Source organism: Vulpes vulpes, chromosome 1, assembly GCF_048418805.1.
Source record: "Vulpes vulpes isolate BD-2025 chromosome 1, VulVul3, whole genome shotgun sequence".
NCBI classification, from domain to species: Eukaryota; Metazoa; Chordata; class Mammalia; order Carnivora; family Canidae; genus Vulpes; species Vulpes vulpes.
In genome coordinates, this window is record NC_132780.1 from 40,403,449 (window position 1) to 40,427,633 (window position 24,185).

Genomic DNA, 24,185 nt, shown 5'->3' on the forward strand with positions numbered 1-24,185 from the left:
CTGTAGTTTTTTTGGTGATATCTTTGCCTGGTTTTGTATTAGGATAATACTTTCCTCATAGAATGATTAGGAAGTGCTCCCTTCTCTTCATTTTTTGGAAAGAGTTTGTAAAGGAATTACATTAATTTCTCTTTAAACATTCGATAAAATTCACCCAGTGAAGCCATTTGGATTTGACTTTTATTTCTGGTCAGTTTTTTGATTACTAATTCAGTCTCTTGATACAAGTCTGAATCCAGTTGTCTGCTTCTTCAGTAAATTTAAATCTTCCCTCTTTTTTTTTCTTTGTCTACCTGATGGTTTGTCATTTTTGCTGACTATCAAAGAACCAGTTTTTGGTTTCATTGATTCCCTCCATTGTTTTTTTATTTGTCTCTGCTCTAATTTTCTTATTTCCTTCCTTCTGCTAGCTTTGAGTTTAGTTTGCTTTTATTTCCCCCTCTTTCTCAAGGTGTAACTTTAGATTGTTGATTTGAGATCTTTTTAAGTGGTAGGCAATCACAGCTATCAATTACTCTCTGAGCACGGTCTTAGCTACATACCCTGTTTTGGTATGTTGTGTTTGTTTTCATTTGTTCCAGAGTAGTTACTTTCCTTGGTTATTTTTTCTTGGACCTCTAGTTATTTAGGCTTCTGCTGTTCATTTTCCACATATCTGTGAATTGCCCAAATTTCCTTCTTTTATAAATTTTATTCTATGTAGCCAGAAAACATACTTTGTAAATCTCAGTACCTTCCTATTAATTAAGACCTGTTTTAGCACCTAATATATAGTCTGTCCTGGAAGGTATTCTGTGTGCACTTGAGAAAAATGTGTCATTTTCTGTTGCTGAATTAAATGTTCTCTCTTATAAATGTCTGTTAGGTCTGGTTGAATGATAGTTTTATTCAAATCTTCTAATCCCTTGCTGATCTTCTATTTTGTATTCAGTACTGAAAGTAGGATATAGAAATAACTTGTTGATTTTTTTTTCCTCTTTGCAGTTCTGCCAGTTTTTGCTTCATGTATTTGGGAGCTCTGTTGTTAAGTACTTATATGTTCATAATTTTTATAGCATCCTGATAGACTAATTCTTTTCTTGTAAAATGTTTTTCTTTGTATTTAATGAGAATTTTTTTATTTAAAGTTTAATTTTTTCTAAACTTGGTATGGCTATTCTAGCTCTCTTTTGGTTACTGTTTACATGATATATCTTTTTCCATCCTTTCATTTTCAACATACTTGCATCTTTGGCTCTAAAGTGAATCTTTTTAGGACAGCATATGGTTGGATCATATTTTTTAATCCACTCAGCCTATTTCTGCTTTTTAATTGGATAATTTACCCATATGTATGTGTTACACATATGGATACATTATGTGGTAAGCTTTTAACCAATATTTATTGAGTCTGTGAATATTTGTTGAATGAATGAACAAACAAATGGACCATTCTCAATTGGGTCCATGCAGTCAGAAATGTTAAATAAATTATTACAGTACCAAATTTAGCAATTCCTGTATATTTTAAACAGTGCATGTCAAGCCCAAGTAAGACTATGAGGAATGTTAGGGTATTTAGACATTAGAAAACTGTACATGTAATATAATTTATAGCAGTAATAGATTGAAGGAGATTAACTATATGATGACAACAATGACCAGGAAGGAATTTCTAATTTAAAATTCATTGCCTCCAATAACAGTAACAAAGAACTATAAGCAAACTAGGAGTAGAATTGTACTTCCTTGATTTGACAAAAGGTTCCTTTAAAAAACAAAAGAAAACCTTTGTTAATACTGGCTCTTCATGTGGAACTCTTAGATGCTTTCCCTTTAAAGTTAGAAATGAGACAACATTGCTTACAGTCCCCTCTTATATTTAACATTGTATTAGTGTATTTAGCAATGAACTGGAGGAACCAGACATTATAATAGGAAAAGAAAAAAATTAAAAGTCTTAAATCAGAGAAAAGAGAAAAAAGCAGTATTCATTTGCTGATTCTCTTGATTATTGTCTGCAAAGAAAGTCCAAGACAATCTATAAACACACTCTTTCCAAGTCAACGTTTTTCTAGAATACTTACATTATTTGTGTAATAAAGACAATTTTAAAATAGAGAAGTGATGTAATAGTTTTATCCAAAAGAAGATTCTTTTTAGGGTACCCCTGGGTGGCTCAGCGGTTCAGCGCCTGCCTTCGGCCTAGGGTGTGAGCCTGGAGTCCCGGGATCAAGTCCCACGTCGAGCTCCCTGCATGGAGCCTGCTTCTCCCTCTGCCTCTCTCTCTCTCTCTCTCTCTCTCTCTCTCTCTGTGTGTGTGTGTGTGTGTGTGTTTATCATGAATAAATAATTTTTTTTTAAAAAAGATTATTTTTAGTAATTGCATTTTAAAGTGAAATAAGAGGTTTTTTTTCTGTAGAGCTACAGAGACTTCTGATGAAGTGGAGAGCCTGCGACCCCCTCGATTCTTTAATGAGGATGGAGTTATCAGACCTTACAGGTTGAGGGATGGGACTGGAAACCAGATGTTACAGGTGAGTGAAGAAGTATCTTACACTTAAGATTAATTTAGTCAAGTTTGCTTTATTAAAAGTAGCTCTATAATGTTTCAAATATTCGTTAGGTTATTTGGGCTTTTGTGTGTTTTGCTTAATTCTATTTACAAGTTTCTTATATTTTACTTAGGTCTTAATGTACATTTATTTACTATAAGATTTTTTTTTCTTTTTTACAGGCATCAAAAAGTTTGATATGAAAACAGTTAATGCATGACTTTGCAAGTAAAAGCCAACAGTAGATTTTAGTCTTAAAATTTACAAACTACGTACCACTGTTTCATTATTTTGAATACAAAGAAAAGCTTTTGTATTGGTAACTTTGTGCATAGGATTTTACTGAATCTGATCTTTTTATAGGGTATTCTTAGCTCTGACTGGATTTACTAGATTTGTTAAAAACCATTGTGCCTTATGTACCCTCATCGTTCATGGTACTTCTTTAACCAACTAGACCATTTCTGTTTAGGATACTTCCTTCTGCATATCAAGCCATTAGTAGCTTTTATACAGTTCTCCTGTCCATTTGGGCATGAGTAAGGAGAAAACCAGTACCACTGCTATTGGAGAAATTCTTGGGTTCTTAGGCTTTTCTTTTGAAGATACTCAATTGGCCTTGACCCTCTTCCTGCCTTATACTTATGTAGTCTATTTAAAACCTGTGGAATCTGATAAGCAGTTCACAGAAAAGCCAACATCTTCTATGAAGGAAAATTAGCTTTTGAAACAAAAGACATTTGGAGGTAGAATATTTTATCTATTTAGACACTTTTCTTACTTTGAAAATTGGACTTTTTAAATTTCAGATTATGGTATAGGTAACATACCATAACAGATTATACCAATTTAAAGTTATTTCATCTGTGGTATAGATGTGGGTTACTAAATTAAATCATTTGTTTGACAAAAAAAAAAAAGTCATTATGTTATATAGACTTGAAAATATTCATGGTAATAATAAATGTTGGGGATATGGTCCTTCCCTTATTACCCTTGATATTTTAAATATTGTCATGTTTAAAATGATCATGGTAAATATTTAAAACTTTAATATTTTACCCACTACATGCAGAGTATATAGGTTTTCATAAAATGTACTTCCATCTAATATAGTAAAACATAAAATTATGGGATAATGTGTATTTAATAAAGTGGTAGTGTCTTTAAAATGTTTTTATAAAGCATCAAAATAATTGCATTTTGAGACAGAACTGGCAATTTAGTGAGAGGTTGTGCTCTAAAAGGCATTTTGTGCAATCTCTACAATGATAGTACATCATTCTTTGGAAGATGGAAATGGTGCAAAAATTACCTGTGGTTAATACAATTGAAAAATACACTTCACAGTTCCTGCCTTCCCTTTTTAGGGAAGTAACATATTACTTACATTGGTAGCTTTTGTTAATAACATATTACTAACATTTTACTGGACTGAATAGTTATCAAATCACCTACTGAAAAACTGAAACTGTTTCTTGAGAAACTTAATGAATTCAATAAGAAGTAAGGATGGGTAATGAGAATTTCAAAATACATCCTCATTATTAGGAAATAGATTATGATAAATAAGAAAGCCATGAGATACCAAAAATTTCTCTTAGTTGATAACTTAATTTTAATGACAGGTAAATTTATTTCATACCTTCGTTAACTGCTGAAGCTTTAAACTTTGGGATTTAAAGGTGATGACCTTTGACTGTGTTTTTAAAGGTGCATATTATTTTTAGTAGGCCAGTTTTAGTATTAATTGCTGAAAGAGCTATTTAAATGACTGGAGGAACTTCAAAATCTTGTCAGGGTTTTACTTGTTTTTCAGCAAGAGCATTAAACACAACATTAGCAAGATACCTATAGCAATTCACCAGAGGCCTCAGGACAATTGTGGTTATTAGCATTGTTCTTCTATAGGTGTAAGAAGGTGTATAGGTGGTTTGGTGGTAATGGTGCTTTTTTAATCAAAGTTCTGTTATTAGCAAACAGTTTACAATACATGAGTGCCAGTAGTTGGGGAAAAAAAAAAATAGGCAGAAGGCATAGAAACAGGATTTAAAATCCCCTCTGCTGAGATTTAATCTGAGTGATTAAACAATGGTGTCTTTGAAAATGTTTAATGTTTCAAATGTTTCTCCTTCCATTTTCTAATTCTCTAAAAAAGGTACCTTGGTTCAGTAAATTATATGGGCCTATATGTAATTAAATATAAAATACACTGTTTAGTTGTATGCCTTCATATCTAGAAAGAAGTACCATATTATAGTGCTTCCTACTAGTCAATTCAAGTTACCTACTAGAGAAATAGAATGATAATTCTCACATATTCATTATTTTATCCATTGAGTATACCAACCAGTGAGGTTTGGTCTTAGGTGTATTAAGATATGGAATATTATATCTGTAATTATTGCCCTACTCAGATCTGAAAAGCCTACCTCAAGATTTTTCTGACTCCTTGAACATTTCATAATTTTACATGTTTTGCAAGCATTTTGCCATGCTTAACTAACCTTTGTGCTTCTTCTCTCCTTTACCATGCTTACAGAAAATTCAGTTCTACAGGGAGTGGATTATGACTCACAGTAGCAGTAGTGATGATGATGATGGTGATTAGTCAGATCTGAAATGTTAAATTTATATGTTCTTTGTCATTTTATTTGGAATGTTTCATTAACATGTTTTGTATGACTGCTACCATAATGCCCATATGTCCAGTTTTAGGGAGTTAAAATACTTTTTCCTTTTAAAATGTTTTTCTACGCATTTACAGAAAACAAAGTAATTGCATTATTTAAGCACAGAAAAAATCTATTCTACATTCAAAGTAGGGCATAATATATATTTTAGCATTTGCTTGTATATATATTGTAGCTTTGTAATGTAGAATTTGTCATTAGGATTTAAAGTTAAACTAAAATATTTTCTTAATGTTCACTAGTTTTATTTTATTTTCAGTTATCAGCTTTTTAGCAAAATGTCATTTTTAGTGCTCTATAAATTTTCTGGGCTGTAATGTAATGCCATTGTATAAAAAAAAAGAGTAGTAATAGCTAGCCAGTATTTTATATTTAGCATTTAAAAGTATTTTTGTCAAATTTCTTTTAATAATAATAAACTTATGTAACTTCAAGCAGTATGAATTTGTTGTTCTATTCCAAAACCACATAGATTATATCACTCTTTAAGGAACATTCATGAGTTGTTATGGAAATTATTTACATAATTTTATAGTGTTAGAATGAAAAAAAAAGTTCTATTTTCACTTATTTCATTATTTATATATATATATACACACACACACACATATATATATATATCAACAATGAACAAAGTTGGTTTTATAGTCATTATTTTTACTTAGTAACCTAAATATCCAGATGCTATAACCCTATTATAAAATATTAAAAATAATTCAGGACATTAAAAGAATTTTTATAGTAAGCGTAATTATGTATTTTTTTACTTGGTTATATTGGAAAATATTATCAATGTCTCAAAGATCTATGAGCAAAACTGTTTTGTGCACTGAAGGGTATTTTAAAATTCCAATTTAGATAAAAACCATCCTGTCCTGTTTCACTAGTAAGTTAGATGTACAAGGGAAGGGAGAAGAAAAAGACTCCTAACTCGGGGAAACGAACTAGGGGTGGTGGAAGGGGAAGAGGGCAGGGGGTGGGGGTGAATGGGTGACGGGCACTGAGGGGGGCACTTGACAGGATGAGCACTGGGTGTTATTCTGTATGTTGGTAAATTGAACACCAATAAAAAATTAATTTATTTTAAAAAAATCCTCTTAAAAAAAAATCCTCTAAAGAGTGAACAACTATTAGTAATATGTTTTTTTTAAGTTTTTATTTAAATTCCAGTATACAGTGTAACCTACAGTGTAACACTAGTTTCAGGTATATAGTATACTTATTCACTTCCATTTATCACCTGGTGCTCAACAGAATAAGTGCCCTCCTTAATCCCCATCACCTATTTTACCCATCCCCCCACCCACCTCCCTTCTGATAACTACCAATTTGTTCTCTGTAGTTAAGAGTCTGTTTCTTGATTTGTGTGTGTGTCTCTTTCTTACAGTAATATGATGTTTAATCCTTATGACTGCTGTGCTTTTGGATCAACAAAGAAACATTTACCTTATATTAATCAGTTTATGTATATTGAGCTTATATTTAATTAGATTGTAGTAAATAATTGCCTTATTGTTCAGTTTATGGCTTAATTGATTCAGCCCATGATTTCTGAGTAATTCTTAACTTTACCAATGTTATTTCTATAAATCAATTTCTTCTCTATTAGAAATTGACTCTTAATTTTTTAATATTGAGCTTACAAAAAGTATAAGATATTTCTTTTGACATGTCTACCTGCCTAGCATTCATTTAAATTAAATAAAAGTCAAGGTTCTGTGTACTAGGAGTAAGAAATACGTGAGTGCCAAGAATGTAATTACCGTTTACATCAAAATACTATTATTATCTTTGGGGGATAGATAATTGAGAACAGTGACCATTAAAATAGTCATGACTGAAAAAATAATAGTCGTGACCGGTGTCAGAGACTGGTTTCTTGTCCCCACTAGTCTCTCTCACCCCTGGCCAAAATCAAACAAAACCTACTCCTTCAATAAGAGGCTAGAAAGAACAGAGCCTATTGTTACATATTGTGTGCCTTAGGAAGGAGAGGTCCAGAAGTGTCCTCATTGGCCTTTTACATTTCAGCAAGGCACAAGGCCTTTCTAAAAGGGAAAAACGCTAAACTTCTTGATTGCAAAGCATTTACTGAATTTCCTGTGGTTGGTCTGTGACACTTAATACTATGTTATAGTAAAAAAAAAAAAAAAAAAAAAAAAAAAAAAAAAAAAAAAAAATACTATGGTATAGTTTTTAAAAGATTCTTAAGAATTTATTTGGGGAAAAAAAAAGAATTTATTTGGAAAAGTTCTGGGTATTTCAGCATTGACTTGCCATTTTAATGCAAAGAAAATTGTAAGCAGGATTACATTTATTTAAAATCCCTAGAATAGTGAAATGATTTAAAATAATATTCTAGTAGCTAGTAAACTGTTATGTAGGTCATGTGGCTCTAAGGATTCATCACATTTAAGTTTTTAACCTCTACAAGTGAAATATGTTTTTTAACAGTATAATTGCCCTTGTTCTGTTTTCCTGCCACAGTGAAAAAAATCTTTTCAAGCTTCTTTGACCACAGATACTGTTTTTCTGGCTAAAAAAATTTTGTTGCTTTTATTAGAGGAAAATTTGATATTTAAAATTGCACTATTGGGGCCAGCCCGGGTGGCTCAACGGTTTAGCGCCACCATCAGCCCAGGGCGTGATCCTGGAGTCCCGGGATTGAGTCCCACGTCGGGCTCCCTGCACGGAGCCTGCTTCTCCCTCTGTGTCTGCCTCTCTCTCTCTCTCTCTCTCTCGCTGTGTCTCTCATGAGTAAATAAAATAAAATAAAATCTTTAAAAAAAATAAAATTGCCCTATTGTTTTATATTAATATGCTCTTGTTGGAGGTAAAAGACATGGACAAAAATCTCATCAAACAGAAAAAGAATTCAACTTTTGGCACTTTCATGAGATGAATAGTTCTTTTGTTTATTGGAGGCTCTATAACTAATTAAAATTTTAAAATGGGAGTCTTATCTAATGAGAAAGTCTAGGGAGAAAGCTGCATTTGAAAGATCGATTATGAAATACCACACCTTTCCATATCCTTTATGTATATTCTGAATTTCTACATGGTCACTGCTTACATATAGAAAAAGGGAAGGAGGGTCCTTCTCTCTTCTCTAAGGGAGTAATCACTCATTCTTTATTTGCCTTTGTATTTACTTGACACCGAATAACATACTGAAAACTAGCAGGAAGAAAAACTCATAAAAAGTTTGAAATTATGGACACTTGCCACGATGGATAAATTTATAACAGCCTATAAGCGAAATAAGATGAATTGGATATTAACAAGTGTAAATCCAATATAATACAGCTGTCAATATTCCTTATAAAAAAGGAAGTCAGAATAAATTACAGTTTCTGTATTTAAAATAATCTAGATTTTATAAATTTTACTTTTTGAAATTGTTCAAAACACATATTGATGTTAAGTGTTGATTTTCAGGTCATGTTATTAAAATTTGCAAATGGAGCCATTGTAGATCTATGACTAAGACAACAATATTCAACATGAAATATATGCTACTGTATTTGTATCCAAAAGCCATATATACTAGAGAATGGTAGTCACTATAGTAATTTGTCTGATTTAAGTCCTGTGATGAAATTTAGCTTTCATACTTCCCTGTAGTTATGGGAGGAGGACCAGAAACAACTGCCCCAAGTGTTATTGTATACTCTTACACAATATCTTCAGTCTTTGGTTTTTGTTTTATAGATTTACTTGAGAATATATAATTTATTATTAATTTATAATAGTAAAAAATATTAAGGGTCCCATGTGATCCAAGTAAGATACAAAGATTATTCATTTAGATCAAGTAATAATTATGATGGATATATAAACACATGTCAATTTGATTATTCTATCCCTGCACCTTTGGGATAAATGGAGATTTAGTTATGTTGAGATCGTTAATCTTTAATTTCAGTAGATGAATGTTTGAATTAATGAAGTGCAATGAATACCATTTGTATAATACAAAACATTACTACAAGTCTTGAATCAGAGAAGAATAAAGCATGTGATTTCAAATAGGTCTATGTTAGGGAGCTAATTAGAATAATTTATAATTTTCATAATACGAGTTTATGGTTGGTTAGTTTTAATGTGGCAGACCATTTTCGTGTCCATTATTATCTCAATCAGTGGATGAATTCAGCAACAGTGTACCTCTAAAAATGAGCTTTAAATTAAATGTCTAATAACTTTTAAAATTGATTTTTAGTATAGCCCTCTTTATTACATATATTCTAAGCAGTGAAATGGTAACAAAGATATGTACTAAATTGCAGTATGCCATTCTTCTGAATCTTAGAGATGCTTAAATATGTGAGCACTCAAAATAATATAGTCATTATTAGCGGGTTTTTTTAAACATAGGGTCGTCAGAAATTTAGCTAAATATATAATTCTTAATTGGGTATTTTGTGTTTTTCTACCCTAAGTTACTGTTTATCAATAATCTATTAACCATATATGTCTACAAAGGTTTTCTGAATGTAGAACTTGGGATTTCTTTGAAATAAAGAACTTAGACCCTCACTTCCATGGAAAAAGCAAATTCCTTTTGTGAATATCAATTAGCTAACATTGATTCTCAGTTTACAATTGTAGTATTTTATAGGAGATAGGAAAATTTTCAAAAATTAGTTTTCTTTACATTGTTACAGTAATATATGCTTAGTAAAATAGAAAACTATAGAGATAAAAATTATTCTGTTTCCCTACTGTTTCTGGTATATTTCCTCTGAAAATTTTTTATTAACATGATTATGATCCAAATACATAATTTCTGTTGTATATTTTTGTTATTGTAAATTCTTATAAATATTAACTTATAAAGTTTAAAAAAGTGATCTATTAATAGAATAATTCCCAATGTGAGGAAACTGGTCTTTATTTCTGGAATACATAAAAGCCAGTAGAATCTTTTCTTAATTTTTATAATTTTTATAGCTATAGCAGCTTTCCTTTTTTGTTTTTTGTTGAACATGTTTCTACCCTTTTAAGAGGTTTTCACCCCTTGAATAAATCTTCACCTCTCAAAATGAGTGTGTGTGTGTGTGTGTGTGTGTGTGTGTGTGTGTGATCTTTGTGTCCTTCACTGTGTGTGAATGTTGTTAGCTTAGTTATCCCATGAGGATGGTAATCATTTCAGATATTTAAAATTTTTATCTGTGTTGTCTTTGAATCTCTTACATCTCTTTCCATGATATCATAGTTACCATTATGTGAGTTGTGGAGGGGAGGCTGTTTTTGTTTGTTGTATATTTCTTTTCTTTCAGAAATTACAGATGTTTATAATTAGCTTCAAACACTGCCTAAATGGCAGTTGGAAGATAGCTGCCTTCAGCCGACGTGGTCTTTCTCTTTACCTCGGGAGGAGAATTACAGCTGATCTGGAAGAAAGGGCTTACCATAGGCAGTCAGATCACCAGAGTAGTGCCGAACATTCTTCCCGGCTTCATCTGAAATTTTGAGTAAGTGGAAAAGAACTAGGAGACAAAGGCTTATTGGATTCACTCTTCATTTTGTAACTCTTCCCCTCCAGAAGCAGACTTCTGAATGGGATGAGAAAACCGAAGAGAGCCATATCCTGTTATCCAGGGAAGTTAGACCTCTTAGTGTCCCAAATAAAGCAAATCCTATGGGAAAGGAGACTACCCATCCAACCTAGATACAGTCTCATACCTCATTTATCAATTTAGTAGAGGTTTCTTGGAGCTTTGGGTCCATCATTTTCAAAGGCCCGTATTTTCTAACATTTAGTAGTAAGTCCCACTACCTACTCTTTTGCATCACAAGAGTATTTCACTCCACTTAGAACCTTCCAGTATTACATAACAGTACTTTTTGAATAAGACTTAGAAATTACATCCTTTTTGGAGATGATGGTTCCACTTAGTAGAGCTTCCAGTTTTCTCCTGGTCTCCAGCATAAAATGATTTTTTAAATTCTCTTTTTTAATCCAGTAACTTGAATGAGACCAATTTTTACCAGAGTAATGAGACTTGAATGAGACTATTTTTACCAAAGTAGTAAAGATCTTTACCCTTTATTTTAGCTAACGGTGCTAAATTGTTACTTGGGACTTCTCTACTTATGTGTTAGAGCTCTACCTTGTATGACTTCCCCTGGTTACTTTGGACAGCACAGAGATTCTCAGCATAAGTTGAATTTAGTAAAGCTCATTGGAAGCTCTGACTGTGTGCTCTAACAGTAATGTTGTTAGAAAAAATTAGTATTAAATTATGAAGTCTATTTTTTATTGGCAAGATATGAAAGAAAGATCTCTCTTGCCAAGTGAAACTGTTCCTTTTCGTACAAAATTAAATGGGAGGCCACTTTGATTCATCTAAAAATAAACTTTAAAGTCATCTATGAAAGGAAGCACTGTGTATACTTCTGCCAGTTAAGAGTTTCAGTTATAAAATCACATGAAATTGATATCCCAGTTACTTTGAAGATGACCCTAATGAATTGTAATGTCAAATTTCCAGTGAAAAATCACCACTCTAAAGAACCCTACAGGAAACAATGTGGAGAAGCATGTGTGAGGCATTTTGTGGCACTTCAAGTCTGAGGTAGCTGTTTAAGTTAGAGATATCATGAAGCACCAGTGTTGGAATGCGCGACTCTGGGAGTCTGTATATTTCTTGTAAAGGAGAATTGCCAGAAGAGTAAATGTATAATTATATATGTATAATTGAATTTTTTTGTTAAATGATCTAATAGTATAGTTTATGTGAATACAGAAGAAAAATGGAATGCCATGTATTTATTCTCTGTACAAGTATTTGTTCAACTCTTAATTATGTATTAGACACCCTTCTACATCTTCAGATTACAGGCCCGAAGATGGTAGTCAAGATTCCTGCTCATCTCATGAGATTATAACTGTAGTGACATTTATTGTTCTGGTGATTTGAGGATAAAACAAGAGCTGTGTTAGAGGCCAAGCCTGTCATGTCAGTTCTTCACAGTTTCATTCCTGTTGGCTGATTAGCTGCTGCCTGCAAGGCTCAGAGGAGCTGTAAGAATCAGAGGAGACATAAGATAAGCCCAGACATCCGAAAAAGATAATGATTTCTAGGCATTAAGTGACATTGAAGCATTGACACAGGACAGCTTGTGGGATATATGAATCCATCTTCCAGTGAGTTGTTAGAATGGCATGAATGGCATCTCACTGCATCCACTGGATGTACATCCACTGGACTGTACGTAGTTCTGTGCTAATCCATTTTGACAATAAAAAGTATCTGAGCTGCAGTAATTTTCCTGTGGCTCTGCCTGGATTCTGGAACCAAGTAAACCTGAGTTCAGTTCCAACTTTTCCTTCTGCTAGCTTAATAATCTTCTATTATGCTTAATTTAACCTTAGTTTTCAGATTATAAAGTGGAGATAACTACATTACTTGACAAAGTAACAGTAATCTTGATGGTGTTGCTAGGATTAAAACACGTGAGGTGATATGTATGATTATCAGCACAGTGTATATACTAAGAACTCGTTATATTTTCATTATTCCAGATGGATACCGCCTGGTGCTAGTTCTTGGTCATCATTAAAAAAATTTTATTTTCATTTGTCCCCTTATTTTTTATCAGGATTAAAGCATCAATAAGTCTTACCCCCCCCTTTTTTCCTTTCAACATTAATAGAATATTTGAAAAATAACCACAACCATTTCCACACATTAAAACAATAAAACCTTTGTAATTTGAACTGCTCTGAAACTCATAATATATTAGAAGAACTGTTAAGATACTTAAAAGAAATTGTTGTTTTCAAGTATGGATAGCATCATGGATCAGTAACTACTGCTCAGCAGATGTTCTGCTGGAAATAAAACTATCCACTTAAAACTATCCACTTAAATTATTTCTGACCCACCTCTGTGGCCCTTCTAGAAGAAATGTATTAGGTAGGTTAATTAATGGTCCTTTGTTATCAGTGTACATAATTATGTTATGAGCATAATTCTGTCCTTTGTTCACAACTTTTGAGCCAGTTGATGACAATTTACATCTCTTAAGGGTAATAGTTTATTTTATTTGGTTTTATGTCACAGGGTTATACTCTGCTTTCCTCCCCTGTCTAAGCTGTTAGATAGCATGTCCTTTGGTTAATAATCAAAATAGCTCATTAGCCTGGGAGGAGACAAAGGTATTGGAGATTCAATAAGGGCTAATTGCTTTTCAGATTTGATGACAGATTTTATTTGTTATTATTTTTTTACTCCAGTTTGCCTCACAGAATAAGCCAAATATCACTTCTGCACTCTTAAATGTGTTTAATATAATGTGAAATCATTGAGCTTTGAGGTAATGAATTTCTTACATTTTATCATGAAGCTTAGTTGAATATCTTGTTTTTCCTGGCCATGGCCCTCAAATCTTTCCTATTTGAAATATCCCTAATGTTTTGTTTTGTTTTGTTTTGTTTTGTTTTGTTTTTTATGAGAGACACAGAGAGGCAGAGACACAAGGCAGAGGGAGAAGCAGGCTCCATGCAGGGAGCCCGACATGAGACTCGATCCCAGGTCTCCAGGGTCATGCCCCGGGCTGAAGGCGGCCCTAAACCACTGAGCCACCCAGACTGCCCACCCTAACCGTTAATCAGATAACTAGGAAAGTTAGTTATACTTATTGACTACCTCTTTCTCTAAAGATTGTTTTGAACATGTCTATTTATTTCTTAAATAATTTAGAAATGGTAGCATTTACCACTTTGATTTACAGTTACTTTCCTAATTTTTGTTGTTTCTAAAAGCAAACTTAATTTTTTATTATGTTTATAAACCTTTCCTCTTTCCCCATCGTCTCCTGACTATTCAAATTAGCCAATCTGTAGAGTCATCTATTTGTTGTCCAGTAGATTTTCTTGCCTGATGGCATTCTTACTCATATTTTTCATCTAGATGAATTTCACTTTCCTCTTCTGCTTCATGTTGCTATCTGAAAAAAAATTTTTTTAACTCACTTATACCTCCATGAGACTCTAGTCTTCCCCAAGGGTCAGCTACTTGATTAGCTTTTCTGTTTTTTGCTGAACTATGTGTTCTTATCCTTTATCCAATTTCCTTAAACATATTTCCCATGAATATTAGCACTTTATGTTGTTTGGAATTTAAAGCCTTCCATGTTAGTGATTTATTCCTGATACCTGTGTTTTCATATTTTGCTTTTTTTTTTCAGAAATATTTTTGTTGCAGAACTTTGCTGCTTCAGAGCATTTACATGATTTGAAAGTGTTAGCAATGTTTTCTGCATTACTATAGTTTCCAGCTTACGTTCTTTTTCTAAAGTATTGGAACTTATCTGATAGGAAATGTGGCTATTAGTAAAGGGTAACCCCGACACCGCAGTCTTACAAGTTCCTGCTTAATGTGTTTCTAAGTTTGCGATCATTTTGGTTTTGATATATTTTTATCTAATAAACTGAGGTCTACATATTCATCTTTCTAATGCAAAAGGAACACTTTTATCAATAATCGTACATTTTAATTGTCCACAAATTCTGACAATTAACTGTAACAGTTTGTGTTTTTCTAAGAAAGTTCACAATGATAAGTACTTCACATGTACTTTAAGCCAAAATTTGTTTTTCTTATCACTCACTGCCTCATGTTAAATGAGGTTAACATGTCTAATGTACTGGCTAATGTACTTGATATTTCAACCTAATTATTTGATATTTCAGCCAAATTTTGGTCTTTATGTAAAGGCTCTACATAGTGATTTCTAGTTCTTCATTTCTTTTAAAGGGTCACAAAGTATTTCAATGGAAACATTGATATCTAGTATCTGTTTCGGAGAGTAAAAGATAGGTTATGAATACTGAACTACTTGGGCCCAGTTAACCTAAAAATAAATCGGCCTGTCTGTGCTGCTGTAGCAGCCTGCCTTCACAACATCCACGTCCAGGGATATTGAAGATGTTTTTGAGGTACCATGGGAAACATGTAACTGACACCATCAGGGGAAATAGTATAGTGAAAAACACTGGAACGAGAAGTGAAGAAACCACTTCTCTGAACCTAGTTTTGCAGCTGGCAGTATGATCCTAAGCAAGTTATTTAACTGTTACATTACCTAATTACACAAGGTTGTTATGAAGATTAGGTAGCTAAGACATACCTGATCCTCCATTGCTTCATGTGTGTATGTGTTCATGCTTGGATAAACAATAACTTTTTGTAAGGTCTAAAATCCTGGGGTTTTTTTTCTAAAATAATTTATAATAATGTTTTGAAAAGTATAAATCTTCATATATAGGAAATTTATAAAGACAAATGATTAGGAAATTGTGGCCAAAGGCATGACATTTGTAAATTTTACGACATGATGGCAGATGATTGTCTCTCAATTATTCCCATTCTTTGCTTATAGTGCAATTCTTTATTCCCTATGCATTTGTTTGTAATGGGGACTGACCAGCAACATTTTGCTGTATAAGGAGTTAACTTTGATATTTATTCAAATATATCCACTCTGACAACAATACAGTTCACTGTATGTTTCAAAGTAGACTCCTATGACCATAATGCTCAATCATCTTTCAAGTATTATATTTAAGGTTTCTAGTGAACTCCAAAAAACATTGAGGGAATCACTTTTGAGATTTTTAGCTTTTATTTATATCTGGTACTATTGTGACTATTGACATTGTTTTAATTGTTTATATGCAGAGGTTAGGTTTTTAAGTTTGGTCTGAAAAGTGGAAAGTGATGAGAAGTACAGTCAGCTGCAATGCCCAGATTTATAACAATATTGAAATAGAAGCTAGGTACTTAGAGGCAAACCATAGATTTCAAGGTATTTGAAAGTTGTGATCTATTAATGGAGCATATAGACTCTTGACTCCTGATAGTAGTGATGCTTGTGAGGAGATCAACATTTATACTCTTGATTTTTTAAACTTGATTATGTAGGACAAAAATAAATACTTTTAAGCTGATTTCAAATACAAAATACAAAAAATAACTGAAACAAAATGTAAAATTAAAAATAAGACTCCATTTCCACCTGCACTATTATACTTTTCATGCCTAGTGATAACTGCTATTAGATTAGTGTGTTGCCACCAACCATCCTAGATAATTCCTATGGAAGTATACATAAATATACATATATGTGTTTCTGGTCCACCCCCCCCCCATTCATTCCCAGTAATTTAATTTCTTTTCACTGAATATATCTGTACCTCTTCGATATCATTGTGCCCATCCACCCTTTTTTCATGACCATATAATATCCCATTTTATGGCTATAATTTATTTAAACAGTCCCCTTTAATGAACATTTAGATATTTTGATTTTAACATAGCATTACCATGAAGATTGCTCTATGTATATCTTGGTATATTTTTGCATAAGATAAAAATCCTAGCAGTTGAATTCTTGAATTAAAGGGTACTTTTAGTTGATTTGCTTTTTCTTGATTTTGAGTTAAGGTGAACATTTTCTTTATGCTTAATTGATCAGATTTTGTGTTTTGCCCAACTACCTGTTCATAAACTTTTTACATTTTCCTATTGGCTTACTCAGTTTTCTTCTATTAACATACTCATATTCCTCTGTGTTATGAACTTAGCTCCATATCTCTATTCCTAATTCTTTTATTTTTATGTTGTTATTTACTTTATAATTTATTTGCTTACTGTTTTGCTACTCCATAGCATTTAATTTCCAGGTATACAACAAATTTTTTACATTGTTTTATGGGCTTTATGTTTTATATTTAAGGCTTTCTTTAAGATTGTTAAAATGTTACTTTTTCTAGTACTTCTATAGTTTCATTTTGTACTTAAATGATCCATGTGGAATTAATTTGGTATAGACAGAAGTAAGGACCCAGTTTTAGCCAACCAGTTACCTGAAATACCATTTATTAAAACATGCTTTTCCCTAGTTATTTAAAATGCTATCTTGATTTTATATATTACTATTTTGGGATATATAGGATATATAGAATTTTATAATATCTATGTGCATGGGTCAATTTCTAGAGTCTGTATTCTTGCTGTTGGTATGTCTGTATATAACATCCAGTAGCGCCAAACTGTTCTACTGCAGCATATTAATTGTGTTAATGTCTGCTAGTGTAGTTCTCATTTACCTTTTAAAATTTATTGGATATTGTCACTTTTTTCTAGATAAATTTTAATATAATTTTATCAAATCACTTCCCTCTCTTGCCCCTAAAACAAACTAACACATACCATCTTGGGGTCATATGGGGATCGGGGTGTAAAAATTGGAACTGGGGCAGGGAGTAACGACATCATTATGAAGAATTTTTCTATCTAGGAATATGATAGGGTTTCCCATTTTCAAATTTTCCATTATTCCCCTCGGTAGTGTTACAACTTTTATCACATAAGTGCTGCATATTATTTGTTAAGCTGACGCATAAAAATCTTTTTTATTCCTCTTGTAAACAATTTTTTCCTTCCATTTTTCAATTTGATATTGTGTTTATAAAATAAAATTATTGAGTTTATATACTTGGGTTTCCAGACAATACTATCATCTAAAAAATTTCTACTTTTCCTTTGCAATTTTGATGCTTCTTTCTCTTAATAATTTATATTTTCTTAAAACATGCCCCACTTCACCTAGCTTTTCAAAGTTATTTGTATAATTTGTTATCTAATCATTCTTAAGTTCTTTTGAATCTGTGCTTATATCCCTTTTTTGTTTGTAATTCAAGGAATTTGTGTTTACTTGCCTTACCTACTACAGCAAATAGTAAAGATACTCTTTTTTCAATATTATTATCTTTGAAGTTAGAAAATTCTTCCATGCAGTTAATCTGTATGTTTCATCCTGCTTGCTGTAGTTACTGCTTTTCTTTTTTTAACTTCATCTCCAATAAAATGAAGACAACTCTGATTAGCTTTTTCTACTAAGATTAATATGAAGTCACTTGTTAGCTTTCTTCTAAGCAAAATGATTTTAGTTTATGGATAGAGCCTCATGGAATACAGTTTTCTAAAATATTTATATCTCTTTGGGAATTTCTTCAAGATACCTAACATTTTGGCTAAATTTTTAACATACTTCCTATTGAGGGATTTTAGTCACAATTATATTGTTTGCCTTTAAAATGTAGGTAGTCTAGCCTACTATATATTGTGAATAGCCAAAGTAACTCCACCCTCAGAGCAAATAGTATTTAGAACACAACTAAAAATGATGTGTATTTCGTTTATATAATTATTTTTATATTTTCTGGGAAAAAAATTGTTCACAATGTCATGGATACACAGTGTTTCGGCAATCTTGAAAATAAAGATTGTTACATAAGCTAGGTAGGTTCTGGGGTTCCATGTTTGTCCAGAAACACTCTGCTTCTTGTTTTTGAATGAGTTATGAGTTTGGCAAAGGAAAGCATGTTTGTAAGGTGATAGGAAAATTTCAGGGAAGATACAGGATGAGGCTAATACTAATTTATGTAATATATACGTTTAAATATATGTTAGCTTGTGTTTTTGTACAGATGTGATCAAATAGAATTATGTTTTCCAGGATAAAATGAATGTGGTAATTTAATAGGTTCAATTTAAACTTTGTATGATAGTAACACTATCTTCTAAAAAGCCAGCATTAAAAGATTGATAGAGCTGCAATTGAGTCATCTTAAATAAAGCTGTGCAAATAGGTGCTTTTAAAAAGGAAGCAATGATTTTTGTGACTATCAATTTTATGATGATGTATTTATTGTATGTTAATAATTTGCCCCTACTGAGAAATGGCTTCTAGAGGATCACAGTGCATTACTTGCTTTAAAATAGAAATAGTAATGAAATTCTCTCTCTCTCTCTCACCTTTTTTTAGGTCATGGAAAATGGAAGATTTGCAAAATACAAGTATTTTACCCATGTCATGATCAATAAAACAGATATGTTAATGATAACTAAAAGGTAAATTTCTTTCTTGATGAGAGGTTAACTGAGAAGCCACTCATGAATTTATTGCAGGTAGTTAACACTGATTGCTGCTGACTCTGGTCCTCTTGCTCTCTGTAAGCCTCTTATGAAAACCTTACATAAATTCATGTTTAGCATTGTGCATGCAGAGAGATAAATGCATACCCGTGCACAAAAATAAATAATTTAGTATTTTTTCAACCAATTTGAATAATATAGAAATTCCCATAAAACTATCCTCACAATACCATTTCTTCCCCTCTGAAAAAATACACAATTTCAGATTGCCCTGAAGTTGTCTGGTGATATCTACTTATCAGCATACATAGAAATTCACTCAGGTAAGTACATATACCATTGGAGACAGATCAGTTCTTTTTTGTTTTTAACATTTTATTGAGAGAGAGCGCACATAAGCAAGGAAAGGGGCAGGAGGGCAGAGAGAAGCAGACTCCCCAACTGAGCAGGGAACCCAATGCAGGGCTCGATCCCAGGACCCTGGGATCATGACCTGAGCTGAAGGCAGATGCTTAACCAACTGAGCCACCCAGGCGCCCCTGAGACAGATCAGTTCTTAAGTGGATACTCCCAGCTGCGGCCAAATACTCAAGTAGACCATGGCAGTAGAGGTGCATACAAAAATACATAGTGGCATAGCCACTGTGTCAGAGGGGCTAGCTTTTGCAGGAGTCACTGTTAAACTGAGGAGAAGAATGAGCTGATGGAGTATGAAAATGGAGATTTCTGGATGGATGGCACAAAGTGAAAATGTGCCTGAGGGAGAGAGGTTATGACTGAAAAGAAAGGAGTGGTCAGTAAGCCTATGTGGTTTTGTTCACTATCAAAAAGGTGAAATTACATATTAACATTTGTTAAGTTCATGTTGAACCTAGCAGTCATTTCTGATGTTTTTCATCCTAATCATTTCTGAGTTTAAAATTTATAATATCTAATTTTCTTATTTAAAAAGTAACACAGAATTTACACAGTATTAGAAGATGTACATGTAAAGTTAGTCTTCATTCTATTCCAGATACCAGTCCTTTTTCCCGGGTCCCAGAGGCAACCACTTTTACTTGTTTCCTTCTTGAAATATTCTGTGCCTATACAAGCATCACACATATGTATCTTAATGTAAATGGAAATCTGTTGCATGTACCATTCTGTACTTTGCTTTAATTTTTTTGCTTTAAATCTGTGTCTTGGGGACATCTGGGTGGCTCAATGGTTGAGCATCTGCCTTTGGCTCAGGGCATGATCCCGGGATCCGGGATCGAGTCCCACATCAGGCTCCCTGCATGGAGCCTGCTTCTCCCTCTGCCTGTGTCTCTGCCTCTCTCTGTGTATCTCTCATGAATAAATAAAATCTTAAAAAAAAAATAAAATGAAATCATTAAAAAAAATAAATCTATGTTTTGAAGATTACTCCACATCAGCATATGGACATCTTTCTTAATTTGTAAAAGACTGCTTAGCATTTGTCTAGAAGTATGTATTATATTTTACATTTAAGTTAATAAACTTTTATAATTAGGGGCAGTACTTCACAGCCATTTCTGTTCATAGCAATTTTTGGTCTTTTTTTGTTTTGTTTTTATTGACCTGCTTCCCCATTGGCTAAGTGAAGTGTGACTCATAAAAGTTAAACAAGTCAGTTCAAAATTTAATAGTTTAGGGCAGCCTGGGTGGCTCAGCGGTTTAGCACCGCCGTTGGCTCAGGGCGTGATCCTGGAGACCCACATCAGGCTCCCTTCATGGAGCCTGCTTCTCCCTCTGCCTGTGTCTCTGCCTCTCTCTCCCTCTGTCTCTCATGAATAAATAAAATCTTTTTAAAAAATTAATAGTTTATGATTCAGTTTGCAACATTTAAAAAGAAATGCCCTTCCCAACACAGTAGACCTCTTTAAAGGAAGTCCTATAAACCTTGATAAAGTAAGGGAGGTGAGTGAGTTGTATTTGACTGGAAGGTGATATTCATCGTTAGGATTTCCTCTCTTTCCAAGTTTCCAGCTTGACGATTAAAGGGAATCAGAATGAGAACCAGGTGCCTGCTACAAGATTAGCCTATCTTTGATTTTTCACATGGTTCAAGATGTGCAGGAGAACCAGGAGGTTTGTTCAAACAGTCCCTATAATCCAGGATTAGTGAAAGAGGGGACAGAAGATTGATATGAGAGATGTAAGTCCAGCCAGGAACCAGCTCTTCTTTAGCATAATTCCATGCCTTCAAGTAGATATTACTTAAAAAAAAAAAAAAATCTGTTGCACCTAGAATTGGTGTTTCAACTAGAAAGAACTGGGGAAGAATAGGTCTTTGAAGGAAATATTGAATAGAATTATTATAGACAGAATCTATTTTTCATTTCTTCATTTCTTTTTCCCCTCAAGATGAGAAAATAAGAATTTTAAAAGCCTTTTTTTGGAAGTAGGTTGGTAAGCCTATGGCATGGAGCCTTAGTAATAAAAACACTTCTTCTAAAGCATTGATGCACCCAAGTTCTCCAAAATATTAGCTAATAATAGGTTCGGTGAATTTTTTTCTAAGGTGTATAAAGTGCCGTATATATTTGACTGTAGAAGTACTTCATTTTTTCTAACATAAGTATGTTGTACTATAAATTACCCACCAAGCATTGCTTTAGCTTCATCCCACAGATTTTATTATGTTGTGTTATATTTTCATTCTCATTCACTTCAATGTATTTTCTAATTTCTTCTGAGATTGTTTGACCCATAGATTATATAGCAGTATGCTAGTTTCCAAGCATTTAGAAATATTCTTTCTGTTATTAGTTTCTAGTTTAATTCTAGTTTAATTTCATTATGCTCTGAGGACATCCTTTGTATGATTTCAGTTCTTTTATATTCCTTAAGGTTTTTTATAACTCAGAAAATAGTCTTTCTTGATTAATGTTTTACGTGCACTTGGCAATGAATGTATATCTTGCTATTATTTATATTGTTGGAAATAAGTGTCTATTTCTACAGTAGATTCTCTTTTTTTCCCCTCAGTGGTGTATTGTTTGTAACAAAAGGAACATTTGGACAGCTTACATGTGAGTGGCAGTATAGTTTTGATGAATTTACCAAAGAGCCATTCATTGTTCATGGGAGAAGATTACGCATTGAAGCAAAGGTATGTTGAATGATTTTTTTGGAAACTTGGAATTGAAAATGATGCATTGAAATCATCCTCTTTTATAATTTTTCTATCTCTTTTATAGATATTGCTTTGTCTAATTTGGGTTTTCTTTTATACTTCCTTTCTTACTCAGGCTTAAGGAAAAACAGGCTAGGCCAAGAAAAAATATGCTACTTTATTAACAGCAATGTTCCTGGGCCTTCACTTTCTAGAAACCCAACTTCTCACTGCTGTCCCAGACACAAAAATGAGAAAATCATTTGTATTCTCAGAATCCCTAGCAGTTATGTACAAAATGTTTTTCCCTGAAAATCTTAAAAAAGGACACTTAAAAAGTTGCCTCTCTTTCTAACAGTTATTGGTAGTTCTTTTTCTTTTTAAAGATATTATCTTCCCAACTCCATTTTAATCTTGAGGGCAGAGACCATTTCTCACTCCTCATTGGTTACTAGCATGGTGCCTAGTACTTGGATGTAGATACAATGAATTGCTAGTCATTTGGCAAATCAACAGAGACTCATTATCCATTGTAAATTTAAAGTTTGTACGAGGTATTAAGGTGTTACAAAATAGAAGGTATTTAGCCTCAAGGTACTTCACCAGATACCTATGTGTATGGGCATGTTGACACAGGCTGTATTAGTAGAAAATATTGTAAGTGACACAACCCAAATAAGTTTATTCTTTGTTATTTTTGCTTGATTTTGAGGGATTAATTGGCTCCTGTACTGAAAGTGTAAGTCTGTATCTGCTAGTTTAGATCTGTTAGCAGTTACTCTGTCTCCCTTCCTCTCCTCCAATCTCTCCTTCTTTGCCATAGCTTCTAGGTTCTGCTTTCTTTAGTGTTGGCTTCATTGTCAAACCGGCCATTGTCCAGGTTTATATCGTACTAGCTCAATGGAATGAAAGCTTCTCACTGGGTCTCACTGGGATACCTGTGGTCACATGGCTATTCCTGAGCCTGTCACTTTGGTCAGAGAGCTGGTAGGAGCCACTTGGCCAGGTGAGGGTCATGGGATCGCCAGTAGTGCTACAAGAAGGAAGGGTCAGCTCTATCTGAAGTATTTGGAGTGAGAGAAGGTGAGAAAGTTGTCTCTGGAAGAAGGGGCAATAGACACAGGCAAGCAGAAACAGATGTTTTTTGGGCTAGCCTGTCAAACAGAACCATCCCTAGGTTATTGTTTTTAACCATTGAAGTTCATGTCTTTTGTCTTACCACTCAGTCCAAAGACACAGGCAGCTTCTGAGTAGTAGACTGGCTATTTGTTCTTGAGGATCTTAGACCAACTCACACACTAAGAATTTCTCTGAGGATGCCTGGCTGGTTCAGAGGTTGAGCGTCTGCCTTCAGCTCAGGGTGTGATCCTGGAGTCCCAGGATCGAGTCCCACATTGGGCTCAGTGCATGGAGCCTTCTTCTACCTCTGCCCCTCTCTCTCTCTCTCTCTCTCTCTCTCTCTGTCTCATGAATAAATAAATAAAACATTAAAAAAAATTTCTCTGATTCACTCAGAAAATGAAACGCCCTGTGGCCTTATTATGCAAAGTAATAGTGGCTATTTTTGTTCTAGTCCATACTACTTTCCTGGCTTTTTTCATACCTTTTTCTCTCTGCAAAGATAAGCTGCTTCTTATCTTGGTTCCTTTCCCTTCTACCTTTTCTTGAAACCTTTTGTCAGCAAATACCTTTTTTTTTTTTTTTTTAAGTAAAAGAATCTGATTTCTTCTGGAGTCTCTATTTACATGGATGTTTGAAATACTTAGAGAAATTGTTCAGCTAATGAGACTCCCAACATTGCTGCTCTGTAGCTCTGCCCATAGTTAATAGAGGTAAACATTGCCTGCTCCTCAGTAGTCCCATTATGTCTGTTTGTCCCTCTCAT

At 33.3% G+C, this 24,185-nt stretch overlaps 1 protein-coding gene across 3 annotated transcripts in view; it reads left to right on the top strand.

Moving 5' to 3' along the window:
• VPS13A (vacuolar protein sorting 13 homolog A) overlaps positions 1-24,185 on the top strand; it is a 237,353-nt gene that overhangs the window by 210,166 nt on the left and 3,002 nt on the right. Inside the window, exons 68-70 of one of the 3 annotated variants that reach the window (XM_026001515.2) lie at positions 2,402-2,516; positions 19,070-19,155; positions 22,174-22,297. In XM_026001515.2, the coding sequence (XP_025857300.2) occupies positions 2,402-2,516; positions 19,070-19,155; positions 22,174-22,297 (325 nt within the window). Of the gene's footprint in view, positions 1-2,401; positions 2,517-2,716; positions 5,662-19,069; positions 19,156-22,173; positions 22,298-24,185 lie in introns of those variants that run through there. The other 2 variants (XM_026001519.2, XM_026001517.2) reach the window with 2 other exon arrangements.